At 45.3% G+C, this 16,353-nt stretch overlaps 1 protein-coding gene across 4 annotated transcripts in view; it reads left to right on the plus strand.

Annotated features, from left to right (window-relative positions):
• LOC143958217 (dipeptidyl peptidase 8-like) overlaps positions 1 to 4,580 on the plus strand; it is a 62,411-nt gene extending 57,831 nt beyond the window's left edge. For all 4 annotated transcript variants that reach the window (XM_077467709.1, XM_077467708.1, XM_077467711.1 and 1 more), the window contains exons 18-20: positions 2 to 144; positions 352 to 463; positions 4,371 to 4,580. In XM_077467709.1, the coding sequence (XP_077323835.1) occupies positions 2 to 144; positions 352 to 463; positions 4,371 to 4,493 (378 nt within the window). In that variant the 3' untranslated portion in view covers positions 4,494 to 4,580. The remainder of the gene's footprint in view (position 1; positions 145 to 351; positions 464 to 4,370) is intronic.
• Positions 4,581 to 16,353: the final 11,773 nt, after the last annotated feature.

Raw genomic sequence — 16,353 nt, forward strand, 5'->3', positions numbered from 1 at the left:
GGTGGCCATTGCTGGAGCTCCAGTGACGCTTTGGATCTTTTACGACACGGGATATACAGAGCGGTATATGGGCCACCCTGACCAAAATGAGCATGGTTATTACCTGGGCTCTGTGGCGATGCAGGCTGAGAAGTTCCCCTCAGAGTAAGTCTTTTGCAAAAAAAAAAAATAGCTGAAAATACAGCATAATGTTTATTTTTGAAAGATTTTCCATCTTAATTCATTTTTTTTTTTTCTTTTTTGATGCTTTATATTTCATGTATTACTGATTTGGGAGTCTGTGTATATTACTGACAGATTGCTACGCAGAATGGGATTGTATAAATAGTGTATTTTAATAATGTCTTACAGCCCAAGTCGTCTGCTCCTCTTGCATGGTCTCCTGGATGAAAATGTGCACTTTGCTCACACGAGCATCCTGCTTAGCTTTTTGGTGCGCAGCGGGAAACCGTATGACTTACAGGTGAGTGTTCTGGCTTGTGCTGAAGAAAGCAAGTTTGGTGGATGTTATAACCATCATTACCAATACGGTGCAGCGTTTCGAGAACTATAGTAGCTCTGACGTATTGCAAATTATTAACCACTTACCTACCGGGCACTTTCACCCCCTTCCTGCCCAGGCCAATTTTCAGCTTTCAGCGCTGTCACACTTTCAGAATTGCACGATCATGCTACACTGTACCCAAATATAATTTTTAGGCTACTTTCCCACTGGGGGCGGGGAGAGCATCGGCGGTAAAGCGGCGCTCTACTGCCGTTTTAGCCGGGCACTTTTAACCCCCTTTAAAAGAAGGGGTTAATACCGCCCATGTAGCTATGATTAAGCGTCTTTAACGGTGCGAAACGAGTCAATTTTTACCTGGACCTGTGTCTCTGATTGATGTATGGATTAAGATTTATTCAATAAAGGCATTATTTTGGAGTGCAGCCGTCCTTATTCCATTTTCTACCGCCCATGTAGCGCCGCTGCCAAAGTGATCTCGCGTCCTGCAAGCACACCGCTCCAGCGTGAAAGCACTCAGGCTTTTACAATGGAGTGACGGGAAATGCGTTTTGCAGGCGCTATTTTTAGCACTAAAACGCCTGTAAAGCACCTTAGTGTGAAAGTGGCCTTATTGTTTTATGTGAAACAGAGGTTTCTTTTGGTGGTATTTAATCAATACTGGGTTTTTTTTTTGCTAAACAAACAGAAAACTAATTTTACATTTTAAAAACAAAAAGTTTTTTCTAGTTACTGTTATAAAATTTTGTAAATTGGTACTTTTTTTTTCCTTTGCTGAACAGCACTGATAGGCTTTGATTGGCAGCACTGATGGACACTGTTGGGGCGGCACTAATCATTAGGACACTGATGATCAGTGCCCTGATTATCGGTGTAGATGATCCCTCTGTGATCAGCTTGTCACTGATCCCTGCCGATGCTTGCCGCAGAGGGCACACGGGAAGTGTGATCCCGGGAGGACGTCAATAGACGCCCTCCTGGAAATGTGCGACCGTGCTGTAGCCGTTACTCGGCTATAGCGCGGTTGTGAAGAAGTTAAGGATGTTCTAGAGCGGTGGTCTGACCACTTCTGGGCTGTCAGCACAGAATATGTCATTTGAAGGACCATATTTATCAGTGTGCATCAGATTTGTGTTGCTTAATTTAAATGTGACCAATCTGAAATGTTAGTGTTACTAAAGTCACTTTTTTTTTTCTAAATGAAAATAACAAACATGTAATGCCGCGTACACGCGATCAAATTGTCCGGCGGACTTAGTCTGCCGGACCGCATTTCACCGGACAATCCGATCGTGTGTGGGCTTCAGCTGACTTTTTCAGCGTAAAGTCCGGCGGACTTAGAAAGTAGTTTTGCAGCCCAATCTTGGGTTTCAACGGACAATACGTTCGTGAGTATGCTAGTCCTTGGCTCCTCCTCCTCTTCTTTTTATGTCTACCATAGCCAGAATCTCACTATAGGGGAAAAACGTGGTCTGCGTGCTCCTGACCTGTGTGTTTATGGAGGCGCTCTCCATAGACTTACACAGCGGGATTGGGCCCACCCCCCCACTTCCTCTTCACTGCATTTTAGTGGCCACAGCATGAAGGTTTTTTTTTACCTTTAAAGCATAACTTTTTATAACATGTTAAACCCTGAATATGTAACATGTTATGAATTCAGCCGTTCCTGCTCCCTGCTGGGATCCCCTGCCCCCCAGGGGGGTAAGTGCTGCCAATCAGTGGCCAATCATTAGTGCAGCCTCATTAGCACATATCAATGAAGGAGAAAAATAACCTGTTTGCAAAATTTTCCCGTCTTTTATTTGTTTTGCAAAAAAATAAAAAACCCAGTGGTGATTAAATATCACCAAAAAAATCTCTATTTGTATGCAAAAAATGATAAAAATGTTATATGGGTACAGTGTAGCATGACCGCACAATTGTCATTCAAAAGGTGACAGCGCCAAAAGCTGAAAATTGCCCTGGGCAGGAAGAGGCTATATGTGCCCAATGAGCAAGTGGTTAAAACGGGGCTCGACAAAACTCGGGCGCCGGGTCGCATTTGCGCCTAGAATTAGCGACCTGGTGCCTGGGGCAGCACAGCTGGGGGTATCCTGTCTCCGTGGACCCCCCCCCGGCGTGATCGCGTCGGGCCGTTCCGCCGGCGGCCGGTAATTGAGGCCGCGGCTTTGAGGCCTTCTGCGGTCCTATGAGTCCTTCTGGAATCTGGCGCCCTCTTGTGGTGGCCGTTGGTATGACAGCCAGCAATGCTAATGGTGCTTCCCCTGTCTGTTTTTTTATTGCCCTAAACATTATATATATTTTTTATTCTAACACCCTAGAGCAGGGATATGTAATTAGCGGACCTCCAGCTGTTGCTAAACTACAAGTCCCATCATGCCTCTGCCTTTGGGTGTCATGCTTGTGGCTCTAAGAGTCTTGCTATGCCTCATGGGAATTGTAGTTCTGCAACAGCTGGAGGTCCGCTAATTGCATATCCCTGCTCTAGAGAATAAAATGGTGGTCGTTGCAAAACTGTCTGTCACACCGTATTTGCGCAGCGGACTTACAAGCGCACTTTTTTGGGGAAAAAGAATGTATTTAATAAAAAATAAGACAACAGTAAAGTTAGCCCAATTTTTTTTTATATTGTGAAAGATAATGTTGCGCCGAGTAAATTGATATCCAACATGTCACGCTTCAAAATTTTGCCCACTCATGGAATGGCGACAAACTTTTACCCTTTAAAATCTCCATAGGCGACGTTTAAAAAATTCTACAGGTTGTATGTTTTGAGTTACAGAGGAGGTCTAAGGCTATAATTATTGCTCTCGCTCTACCGATCACGGGGATACCTCACATGTGTGGTTTGAACACCACTTTCATATGCGGGCGGGACAGGGCGCGTTTAAAATTATTTTTATTTTCTTACTTTAACTTTTATTTTTATTTTTTTTCACTGTTCTTTTTAAAAAAAAATTGTGTCACTTTTATTCCTATTACAAAGAATGTAAAAATCCCTTGTCATAGAAAAAAGCATGACAGGTCCTCTTAAAGTGGTTTTAAACCCTTACAACACACTTTGACCTACAGGTAAGCCTAGATTAAGGCTTACCTGTAGGTCCAAGAAATATCTCCTAAACCTACACGGTTTAGGAGATATTTGCTGAAAGACAGGCACTGCTGTCTACGGCGCATGCGCCGTAGACAGCGGCGCGCAGGCGCACTGAGCGCGGCATCATCAACGGCGATATGCTGCGCGTGTCGGCTCCCGTGCGCATGCGAGGGAGTGACGTCATTGCGGCTCCGCCGAATGACAGCGGCGGAGCAGCGAGACCCCACCGAGAAGATGGATGTGCCGGACTACAGGGGACAGCGGTGACTTCGCTGGCTCCTGTGTCAGGTAAGTGACACATAATGGACTACTATGCGATGCATAGTAGTCCATTATGCTTTACCTTTCCAGGGAATGAAAGAGGAAGTAAACTCATCAGGGTTTACTTCCTCTTTAAATATGAGATCTGGGGTCAGAGAGACCTCAGATCTCATATTTACACTAAAATGCAATTTAAAAAGAAAATTGTCATTTGAAATAAATAAATAAAATGTCCCTCTAAGAGCTAAGGGCAATGACTTGGAGACAGGTGAGGGGGGGGGGGGGGGCTGCGCTATCTTCCCCTCACTTGTCTCCACGTCAGGCCAGGGACAGGTCCGGATCGCTGTTACCGACCTGGCTCCTAACTTTTTTAGCTGGCTCCTAGATTCCAAGCAAATTTGTCAAGCCCTGGATTAAAATACCATCACGCTTCTCCATTTTGATATATGATATATTATGTCTCCATTTCCTCTGTTTTGTTATATACTAGTAAAGTGCTTTCCTCTCTTACAGATCTATCCTCAGGAGCGTCACAGTATTCGGGTTCCTGAGTCAGGAGAACATTATGAACTGCACCTCCTATATTACCTGCAGGAAAACCTGGGTTCTCACATAGCAGTTACCAAATCCTTGTGAGCACAGTGTTAATGGTGCTCGGGGTGGGAATTAGGAGTGCTGCTCCCCCTGTTGCCGGCAAATAAAGGCACCTGTACACCCCATAAACACACAGCTTCCTTCTTCTAGACAGACTTTCAGAGGAGAGGAGACGGAAGGCGTAGTATCTTTTACCTGCAACGATATCCAACACACAATGTACCTGTCAAAACGGATTAACAAACTGGTATCACTGCTCATAACTGCATTGCTCATTTCTGAGGGATGTGTGTTACCTACGACACTACATGTCTTCTTGCAGATATGATGTGGGCTTTTTGCACTTCTTGTTTTTGTTTTCTATTCCATTTTAGCCACGCGCGGTCCTGTTGAGCTGTAATATAATATAATGCTATACGGAGGACATTCATGAAAACATCTCTTCTACAGGTGACTCTAAAATGATGATGTTATTGGCTTCTTCACATCTTTACCTGGACACACTTTAGAACTAGCTCGCTGATATGTATGCGGAATACTTTAATCATCACAGACTACTCAAAGCAGATCCAGGGTCTCCCTCAAGACCCCTTTCACACTGGGTCGTTTTGCAGGCGCTACATCGCTAAAAATAGTGCCTGCAAACCGACCTGAAACAGCCGCTGCTGTCTCTCCAATGTGAAAGCCCCGAGGGCTTTCACACTAGAGCGGTGCGCTGGCAGGACGGTAAAAAAAAAGTCCTGCTAGCAGCATCTTTGGAGTGGTGTATACATCACTCCTTCACCACTCCTGCCCACTGAAATCAAGGGGGCAGCGCGGCTATACCGCTGGCAAAGCGCCTCTGCAGAGGCTCTTTGCTGTGGTTTTTAACCCTTTCTCGGCCGCTAGGGGGGTAAAACTGCCCCGCTAGCGGCCGAATAGCACCGCAAATCCGACGGTAAAGCACGGCTAAAAATATTGGCGCTTTACCGCCGGCGCTCCTCCTGCCCCAGTGTGAAAGGGGCCTAACGGACAAAAATAAAATTGCTATGACAGATATACAGGGGCTTCTGTTGCTGTCCTTCAGAAAATACTCCTTGCCTAGCAGTTATGTTGACTGTTGCAAAACTGCAAGTCCCATAAGGCATTACAAGACTGACAGTTACAAGCATGACTCCCAAAGGCAGAAACATGATGGGACTTAGTAGTTCTGCAACACCTGAAGGGCCACAGTTTGACTCCTAGCTATAATACTTAGTGTTGCTTAACCCTGGACCCTGCATTCACTATATCTGCTGTCCCACAGTACACAGAACATGGAAGTGCAATTATTTTCAGTAACTATAAAATACTAAATACCTTATCTCATCAGCAGTTAGAGTGGTCTTGTGACTTCTATTAGTGTACAGCCAAGCACTGGTTAAAGCTTGTAGGAGGAGTTTTCTGACTGTCCTATGAGACTGCAGGACTCCTGACCCTTTGTCTGGACAGTGGTGATTGGCCCTGTGCTGATCACATGCACCCTCCCAAGAAAAAAAAAAAAAAACCTCTCTAGCAATACACACCAAACTGAGCATGTGCAGCCTGACTCCATAGACTCTGTGTTATCAGGAAATTATCGGGGACAGTGGAAGGAAGGGAGGATCAGAGAAGACAGGATCATACAGCCTTTTTACACAATGCAGAGGATTAACCCCTTAGGTTCCATATCGGGTATAAGAAGTGTTCTGTACTGCAGATATAGACGGATTTTACTGTTGCGTGTTCAGTAACACTTTAAAGGATAAGTTCACTTTTAGAACATGTTACATGTTTGAGCACCTGCAGCCTCTCCCCCTGCCCCCCCCCCCCCCCCCCATGACTGGGGATCTTCTCCCCACACCCACTGTCAGTATTTGAAAACAGTGCGTCCGTACCAGAATCCGCCCATATGGCCACGTCATTCATTCACAGTTACCTGTGAATGAATGCTACAAGTACCGTCAGCCATTGCAGCTAATGGCTTATAGTTGTAAGTGAGCTGCAGGGGCGCAGGTGATCATCCTAGTCCATTGATCTTCCTGCTCTCCGGTAGCTGCCTTGCCCGTACGAGGTATGAGTAGACGGCTATCCTGAGAGTCTGCAGGAGCTGGACATTGCACCTGCGATCTGATCACAACTGCAATGCTCTGCAGCCTCCATAGAAAAAAAATAAAAGCACTTATTTTTGGCCGCAAAAAAGTGTGCTTTTCTTTTTTTTTAACGGTGAACTTATCCTTTAAAATTACTGGCCCGAGCAAGTATATAGATTAAGAAGGTTCAGAGGTAAGTTGGAAGTCCATACTGGCGTGCTTACTCCAGGTCAGTGATTCAAGTTTAAAGCAAAAGAACTTGCATTTTATTGAAGAGAGATCACAATGGTCGCCTCTGCCTTTCTCACAACAAGTTCACTTTAACTAAAAATAGTGAAAGAAGGTAATAGTAGAGATGAAATGACTACCTTGACATCGAAAACGCTTCAGAATCCCATGGTGGTTGGCCGTGTGACCAAATTCTCACTTGACCCCCTGAAACAAAGTCTGTAACCAAGATAAGTTCATGCCTGCTCTTTTATGAGTTAAAATGGGAAGTGCATGCTGTCTGACTTTTGGTCTGCTTGATTTTGACCTGCTGGTTACCTTAATTGGACTGATTGGATTCTTATTTGCAACAACATTGGTTCTCGTCTTTCTTTAGCTATACTTGTAGAGAGATCACATGCAGCATACTGTAGTATTTTGCTCCTATAATAGAGAGTTTATTTCACCGGTTCAAAACAGGTTTTAGGATTAAAGCTTAACTCCACATTTAATGATTCTTAAAATAGTTCATTTGGGTCAAACTGGCCCAAACGAAATATTTGCAGCACTAACAGGTGCTGTAGTAACTGTATGTAGCCTCAGCTACATGCAGTATACAGAAAGTATTCCAGGAGTGAGTCAGGGACTTCAATTCCCACTCTCGGAACAAAATAGTCGAGCGCTGAGGCTAATTACAGTTAAAGTGGTTTTAAAGGCAGAAGATTTTTTTTTCTTTACTTTAATGCATTATCTGCATGCAGCTCCCCCCTCCCCCCTTATACTTACCTGAGCCCGATCTCGATCGAGCGATGTGCATGAGAGCAACAGCTCTCTGGACTCTTTCCCTCTTCATTGGCTCAGAGACAGCAGGAAGAGCCATTGGCTCCTGCTGCTGTCAAGCACAGCCAGTAAATGGGGAGCTGGGCCGAGCTGCGCTCTGTGTGTCAGTGGAAGCCGCCCCCATAGCAAGCAGCTTGCTATAGATGCACTCGGCTAGGGGGAGGAGCCAGGGGCCCCAGCAAGAGATCTGAGAAGAGGAGGCTCAGGGACTGCTCTGTGCAAAAACATTACACAGAGCAGGCAAGTATAACGTTTGTTGTTCTAATTAAAAAAAAAAAAAATGAGCATTCACAATCACTTTAATACAGCACACCTAGCAAGAGCACCTGTTCTGTAAATACTTTGTTTGTGCCAGTTTGGCCTAAATTAATTATTTAAAGGGACATTAAACATGGAGTTAGGCTTTAACATAGAACCCCACAATGTGTGCTCAGTTTCTTGTGATCTGGTGCAGCTGTGCATTGTAGTTGATCAGCTTCCACCTTCAGCTTGTTCAATTAAAGGAGAAGTACAGCCAAAGCTTGTTATCAGCAGACAGCGGGTTGAAGTCACAGATAGAGACAATTAAGTTGGGATTCGCCCACAACCCTGGACCGGCACCTGGAGCCGCTCTTGCCACAGCCCAGCACTCCAGTGGGAGAGGGTGTGTGTGTGTGTGTGTGTGTGTGTGTGTGTGTGTGTGTGTGTGTGTGTGTGTGTGTGTGTGTGTGTGTCAGGGCAGAGAGCGCTCTGCTCACAGAGCTCTGAGAACCGAGCAATCAGCGGTCTTTGATTGCTCGGTTCTCAGGGCTGGCGGGGGGAAAGATGCAGCATCGAACCGATGCTACATCCACCTAGGTGTAAGTATGATTTAAAAAAACCTGTATTCTTTTAAAGGGTAAGTTCATCTTTACACAAAATCTGTAAGGTGAACTTACAACTGGCCCCAGGTCTCATTCCCCCAGCCGCCCCAAAGTCCAGCTGTACCTGAGGCCGGTGATCACCCACTAGGAAACATTGGGTCTCCCCGTGGCGTAAAGGTATGCATAGGGGGTATTCTAATTGATCTGAGATTAAAATGAAAAAAGATGGAGCGCTAGAAACGCAGATAGTGCAATATGGAAATAGTTCCAAGGTCCAGGTGTGCCAGTAGGCAAAGTTCATTCACCGCTGAGACCAGATCAGGGTATAGGGTTTCTGGTCTGTATCAGTGTGGACAACCAGCTGTAGAGAGCAGAAGCGAGTCTGTGGATATGGGTGAGAGTGCAGTATGTCTGTTAAAATGAAATGTTTAATAAAAGTAAGATCAGCTCACATTTTGCATGGCATAAGTAGCTTGGAGCTCCTGTAGTCCAGCTGGGCAGCGGTGGTGGTTCCCGAGGCTAAAGATGGTCACACAACAAGCACGTCAAACGGTGATGAACGGGTTGAGCTTGTGTTCGGAGCATGCATGCTCCTTCATCAGGCAGATATGCCTGATGAAGGAGCATGCATGCTCCCGAACGCAAGCTAACGTGCTTGTTGTGTGACCGTCGAGAGCTGCCTGGAACTGCTGACCACCACCGCTGCCCAGCTGGACTACAGGAGCCCAAGCTACTTATGCCATGCACATTATATCTCCCCAAAATGTGAGTTGATCTTACTTGAATTTTAACTGACATACTGCACTTAGGGTGGCGCCACTCCACTCTCATTCTAATTGTTCAGCGTCTAATTGGTCCATGTGACGGCGCCGACTAATCAGAACCCACCTAGCCCGTCCTGTCAGTGAGGGAGAAGAAGAGCGAAAACTGCAGGGATTTCAAATCCCTGGACTGGTGAAGCGGCGACCTAATGTCTCCTAGCGGGTGATCTCCGGCCTCAGGTACCAACGGGACCGTGGGGGATGGGGAGGGCAGGTCCAGTGCAAGTTCACCAAACTTGCACTTAAACTGACAAAAAACAAAACTGGAAGCTGTTTGGTTACTATGGACAGCTGCACCTGATTTTGCCCTCTCCAGTTTTGGTAAATCGACCCCAAAGTGATTGTTTTTTTTTTTTTTTTATATGGAGTTCATGTCCATTTTAGTGAGGACAGTAAACCAAACATACTCAGGAAGGCAGGAGGTGGGTATGCAGAGAACTACAGAAAGGTATGGGGAAGCATATGAATGCCTTCCAGGACTATATAATGATAGGTGCTTTTTGGACGATGGTGGTACACAACTGACCAGCAATGGAGAAAGCCTGGTCTACTAAACAGCCGCCATCCTCTTTGCATGCTGTAACCTTTTGGAAGCGTTTTCACGAATGTCCTCCAGTTATATTTTGACTTTTAGTTCATCCAGATCCAAGCTTAACGTACTTCAGTTTGTGCATTAAAGCTGCAGAAAGGCCACACATGACTTTATATATTTGAGTTCTTGTATTTTCAGTGCTTCTGGGGATGTGTAAAATGTGCTCAACTCTGAGAAAGTATTTTAGAAAGAAGACTTTACTTCTGAATAGGAATTGGAAAAGACCTTTCCAAAGAGATGACTTCTCATCATGGCATTTCTAGTAACTGAACGGGGGTGGGGAGGGGATGCAAGCTTTGCAAAGTTAAGCTGAAGCTGCTTAAAAGTGCCTGGATCAAACCAGTAGAGCATCAACATTTTTGGAAATTCTTTGGTTTGGACCTTTTTATTTTTTTTGGGCCCCAACAGCTACTATCATGCAACAGCCTTTGCATATGTATTTTTTATTTATTTTTTTCTACATGACTGAACAAAATTCTTTATTATTTTTTTTTGGCCACAGAATCCCCACATCCGCTATCTGCATGATGCTCATTTGCTATCCTGCCATCAGTGGTTCCCCCTTGGGAATGATTCAGTGTATAATACCACGGCGTCGCCCACAGAATATATACATTCATTCAACTGTCATGTAAAAGCACTTTATAACAAAGAAGAGGTGCTAATAACTACTTGGACATTTTATTTAATTTTTTTATCAATTTGGAACTGTCGGTCTGATCTTCAGTTTCCATTGATTTCAAATGCATCCTAATGAAAAAACCTATTATGTTAAAGCGGAGATCCGCCAAAAAAAAATAAAAGTCAGCAGCTACAAATTCTGTAGCTGCTGACTTTTAAAATAAGGACACTTACGTGTCCAGGGTGCCCTGCGATGTCAACACCCGAGGCAGACCCGTCCCTCGGCTCACATCGGTAAGTGAAGCCTTTATGGCTCCACAGCCTGGCTCCCTATTGCGCAAGTCACGCTGCACGCCCTGATTGGTCCCTGCTGTCTTCTGGGACCTGTGTATCTCCCAGAAGACTGAGGAGGGGCCGGACATGGCATAGATCGCCTGCGATTCTGTATTAGACAGGTATCTGCTCCCCCCTTAAAGGTGGCAAATATGACACCCGGGGGGGGGGGGGAACCGGATAAGCGGAAGTTAAATTTTTAGGTGGAACTCCACTTTAATGGAGTTTTGCAGATGGGGTTTTGGTGCAGGGAGGTTTTCTCCCATAGTACAAATTCTTGACAGTTACAATCACTCTTAGCCCTTGTACACACGGTCGGAGAATCCGTCGGAATGTGTCCTATCGTACCGTGTTGTCGGATAATCCGACTGTGTGTGGTCTGCATCGGACTGATTCCGTCGGAATATCCGTCGGACCCAATTTTCCAACATGTTGGAAATATTTCCCGACCGACTGGGCCGATCTACATACTCCGATCATGTCTAGAGAATTCCGATCGGACCAAGTGCCACGCATGCTCAGATCAAATTCCTACATCAAAGCTATTGGCTACTAGCCTGAGCGTAGTCCCATCGTAAGGAAATAACGTCATCACGTTCTGAATGATCAGATTTTTCGCCAACTTTGTCCGACCGTGTATATGCAACAGTTTCGGGCAAAATCCGACGGATTTGGTTGTGGAAATCTCCGACACTGTGTTTGCGGGGGCTTATACCTCACACTTAAGATTTTGCCACATTTTTTAACAGAAAAGGATCTCAAATCTAAAGCTGCCATTGAAAGGTGGAGGCTGTTATGTCCTCCTTTTTTTTTTTTTTTTTTTTTTTTTTGGTAAAGCCTGTCACCCCTACCCGATTTGTGTTGCTATGCGCCTTCCCTTTAAATCACAAATGGTCTGATCTTGCTTATCCTATCAAGGATGGCTATAATATAAGGTTTTTTTTGTTTTGTTTTTTTTCCCCATACCCTGGTGCAGAAGATTAAAAAAACCTTGGACTCTGCATGCCCCATGACTTCATTGTGCTGGCCAGCGTGAACTTTAACCTCATCTTGCAGGATAAGGACACTTTTTTTTTTTTTTTGCTGCTGCTGTATTCTTATAATGTGGTTGGACCTTTGTGTGGGCAACACACACACACAATCTCTATGGACCTGAAAACAGGAATGGTTGGGGAAGGGGATGGGGCGGGGTGGGTTCTCTCCTGATTTCTGCCAGGTAGCCAGTTCTTGCCAGCTCATCAGTCAGCAAAATCAGTTCCACCTTGCTTTTTTTTTTTTTCCAGATTTAAATACTGACAAATCCACATTTTAAAGTACAATAAGTTATTATTGTTGAGCCTTGTCCTAGACTTATTGGTAAGCACCTGTAGTTTAAAAGTAATTACTAGGCTGACCTTCACCTTGCGGAGTCCCTGCCTTAAAAGTGTGTTGGCTTGACATGCAGGGAAAATGCATAGCTTAGATGTATTGTCAGCCATGTGGGACAGATTTCAATCTCCCCTTTTCAGTGAGTCTGTATAAATTTCTAGAATGTCAAGTGTTTTAAAAAAAAAAAAAAAGAAACTGTAATTATCTGACTTTTTATTTTAATTATGGAGTCTACAACTATTAATCTCACCTTTTTTGTTCTGTCGCTGTCATTAATGCATATTGCTCTCTTCTCACACAGACTCTTTTAAAGGTGCCATATTCTGCTATGTTTGAAAACTAGAGATGCTATAGTCTTTAAAAAAGAGGGTAAAACTTTTGTCTCTGGTTCTTTCATTCTGTATTGTGAATGCGAATGTCTCCTGATTTATGCTTTTACACTTTGGTCAAAACTCTAGTACAGGCAAGTCCCCGAGTTACAAACAAGGTTCTGTAGGTTTGTTCTTTAGGCTGGGTTGCACACCGCTGCGGCAGCGAGAACCGGATGTGATTCGCACCGCACTGCAGTGCAAATCACATCCGATCTCTGTGCGATGCGAGTTCAGCCATACAGATAGTATGGCTGAATTCGCATCGCACCCGCCGCAAACTCGCACGGGACCCTTTTTTTGGTCCGCAGCAGAATCGGATCGCATGGGTATTCACACCATGCGATCCGATTTCTGTCCAAGTTTGCAGATCGCACTGCGATATGTGAACTGATCTGGGGGTGTCATTAACATTTCACTGACACTCCCAGCAGTCCGCATAGGGCAGTGTGAACTGCCGGCGGGAGGCATGCGATGCGGGAAAACGCCGCGTATTTGCGGCGTTCCCGCATCGCTCCGGTGTGAACCTAGTCTAAAGCGGAGGTCCGCACAAAAATGGAACTTCCGCTTTTCGGAACTCTCCCCCCCCTCCTCCGGTGTCACATTTGGCACCTTTCAGGGGGGGGGAGGGGTGCAGATACTTGTATAATACAGGTATTTGCACCCACTTCCGGGCATAGATCACCGCGGTGACCTACGCCACTTCCCAATCCCACCGCGCTGTCTGCTGGGAGACACACGGGGGCCCAGAGACAGCAGGGACCATTCAGATTGCACAGCGCGACTCGCGCATGCACAGTAGGGAACCGGGAAATGAGGCTGCAAGATGGCGGCAGGCAGCACATGAGGGACGGTTTGGCCTTGGGTGCCGACATCGCTCAAAGGCTTAATTTCCTGATTCCCGTAGCGAAGATGGCGGCGGCAGCATCCGAGGACTGAGGGACGGTTCGATCATCGCTGGACCCTGGGACAGGTAAGTGTCCTCATTTTAAAAGTCAGCTGCTGCAGTATTTGTAGCTGCTGACTTTAAAAAAAATAAATAAAAAATTGCGGGTCTCCCGCTTTAACCATTTAAGGACCACCTCCTGCACATATACGTTGGCAGAATGGCACAGCTGGGCACAATCGCGTACCTGTACGTGGCTCTTTAAGTGCCCAGCCGTGGGTCACGAGCGTGCCGCCGGCAGCGCACTCCCGACCCGGTCCTGAGCTCCGTGGCCGCGGGACCAGCGGACCCGATCGCAGCTGGTGTCCCACGATCGGGTCACAGAGCTGAAGAATGAGGAGAGGTCTGTGTAAACAAACCTCTCCCTGTGCTTCCTACTGTGGCTGTCACCGATCATCTGTTCCCTTTTATAGGGAAAGATGATCAGTGATGTCACACGCCAGGCCACGCCCCTTACAATAAAAAAAACATAACGTCATACATAACCCCTACACTGCCCCCTAGTGGTTAACTCCTTCACTGCCAGTGTCATTTACACAGGAATCAGTGCATTTAAATAGCACTGATTGCTGTATAAATGACAATGGTCCCAAAAATGTCCGATGTGTCCGCCATAATGTCACAGTTGCAATAAAAATCGATGATCGCCGCCATTACTAGTAAAAAAATAAAATAAAAATGCCATAAACTATCCCCTATTTTTTAACCACTTGCCGACCGCCGCACGACGATGTACGTCCTATTTTTGAAGAGGGATATCTCGGTAACGGCAGCAGCTGCTGCCACAACCGAGATATCCATCTCTTCAGGCGGCGGTCGGCTGTACGATAACGGTGGTCTCCGCGGCGAATTCGCAGCGAGATCACCGCTATCGGCGGCGGGAGAGGTGCCACCCCCCCTTCCGCCGCCCTCCCGCACCTTCCGCCGCTTACCGGAGCCGGAGCGGCGGAGGCGATCGGGTCCTTTCATCTGCTGGGCATAAAGACAAGTGAGGCTAAGCTGGCCCCCACTCGTCTCTATACCATAGGAGGGCGGAAGCGACGTCAAAACGTCACTTCCGCCCATACCTCTTAAAGGTATATTTTTTTTAAATGTCAGATATTTTTTTTTTTTTTTTGCATTTTAGCCCAAATATGAGATCTGAGGACTTTTTTACCCCAGATCTCATATTTAAGAGGACCTGTCATGCTTTTTTCTATTACAAGGGATGTTTACATTCCTTGTAATAGGAATAAAAGTGATCAATTTTTTATTTTTTTTTTAAAAACAGTGTAAAAATAAATAAAATCAATTAAAATAAATAAGAAAAACATTTTTTTTTTAAAAACACCCCGTCATGACGAGCTTGCGCACAGAAGCGAGAGCATACGTGAGTAGCGCCCGCATATGAAAACGGTGGTCAAACCACACATGTGAGGTATCGCCGCGATCGGTAGAGCAACAGCAATAATTCTAGCCCTAGTCCTCCTCTGTAACGCAAAAAATGCAACCTGTAGAATTTTTTAAATGTCGCTTATGGAGATTTTTGAGGCTAAAAGTTTGACGCCATTCCACGAGCGGGCGCAATTTTGAAGCGTGACATGTTGGGTATCAATTTACTCGGCGTAACATTATCTTTCACAATATAAAAAAAAATTGGGCTAATTTTACTGTTGTCTTATTTTTTTATTCAAAAAAGTGAATTTTTTCCAAAAAAAGTGCACTTGTAAGACCGCTGCGCAAATATGGTGTGAAAAAAAGTATTTCAATGACCGCCATTTTATTCTCTAGGGTGTTAGAAAAAAAAACAATATAAAATGTTTGGGGGTTCTAAGTAATTTTCTAGCAAAAAAAACTGTTTTAAACATGTAAACACCAAGTCTGAAAAAGAGGCCTGGTCCTTAAGTGGTCAAACGCTATAACTTTTGCGCAAACCAATTTTTATTTTTTTTTTACTAAAAATATGTAGAAGAATACGTATTATACGTAGCTAAAAGTAAAAAATTATTATTTTTTTTCAAAATTGTGGCTCTATTTTTGTTTATAGCGCAAAAAATAAAAACCGCAGGAGTGATCAAAAGAAAGCTCTATTTGTGGGAAAAAAAAGGACGTCAATTTTGTTTGGGAGCCACGTCGCTGGTCAGTTAAAGTGGTCTGGTCTTAAAACGGGAGCTCCACCGTTTAAAAAAAAAAAAAAAAAAAAAGCCAGCAGCTACAAATACAGCAGCTGCTGACTTTTAAAATAATGACACTTACCCGCCCAGCGCGCCCACGATGTCGGCACCCGAAGCCGATCTCTCGATCGTCTCTCGGGTGCTGCCGCCGCCATCTTGGGTATGGGAATCAGGAAGTGGAGCCTTTCGGCTTCATTTCCCGGTTCCCTACTGCGCATGTGCGAGTCGCGCTGCACAATAAGGATGGACCCGCTGTCTCTGGGATCTGTGTGTTTCCCAGCAGGCAGCGGGGGACTTTCGGAAAGGGGCGTAGATCTACGCTCCTGTCCGCAGAGAGCTATCACGGAAGTGGGTGCAGATACCTGTACTGTACAGGTACCTGCACCCCCCTCCCCCCCAAAAGGTGCCAATTGTGGCGCCGGAGGGGGGGAGGATTCCAATGAGCGGAAGGTCCACTTTAGGGTGGACCTCCGCTTTAAGCCAGCAAAATGGTCCGGTCTGTAAGTGGTTAAAATCATTTTTTATTTTTTTTGCTAGAAAATTAGAACCCCCAAATATTATATATGTTTTTTCAGACACCCTAGAGCAGTGGTTCTCAACCTTCTAGGGCCGTGACCCCCTTGATAAAATTTCCCAAGTTTGTGGGGACCCCTAACGGTAATATTTTTGTAGTGTGGGCTGTCGGCACCCAAGGGAAAAACAAGTCATTTTGCGCCCCTAA

This window comes from Lithobates pipiens, unplaced genomic scaffold (assembly GCF_037356315.1).
Source record: "Lithobates pipiens isolate NorthernLeopardFrog02 unplaced genomic scaffold, aLitPip1_a1.2 Scaffold_6, whole genome shotgun sequence".
NCBI classification, from domain to species: domain Eukaryota; kingdom Metazoa; phylum Chordata; class Amphibia; order Anura; family Ranidae; genus Lithobates; species Lithobates pipiens.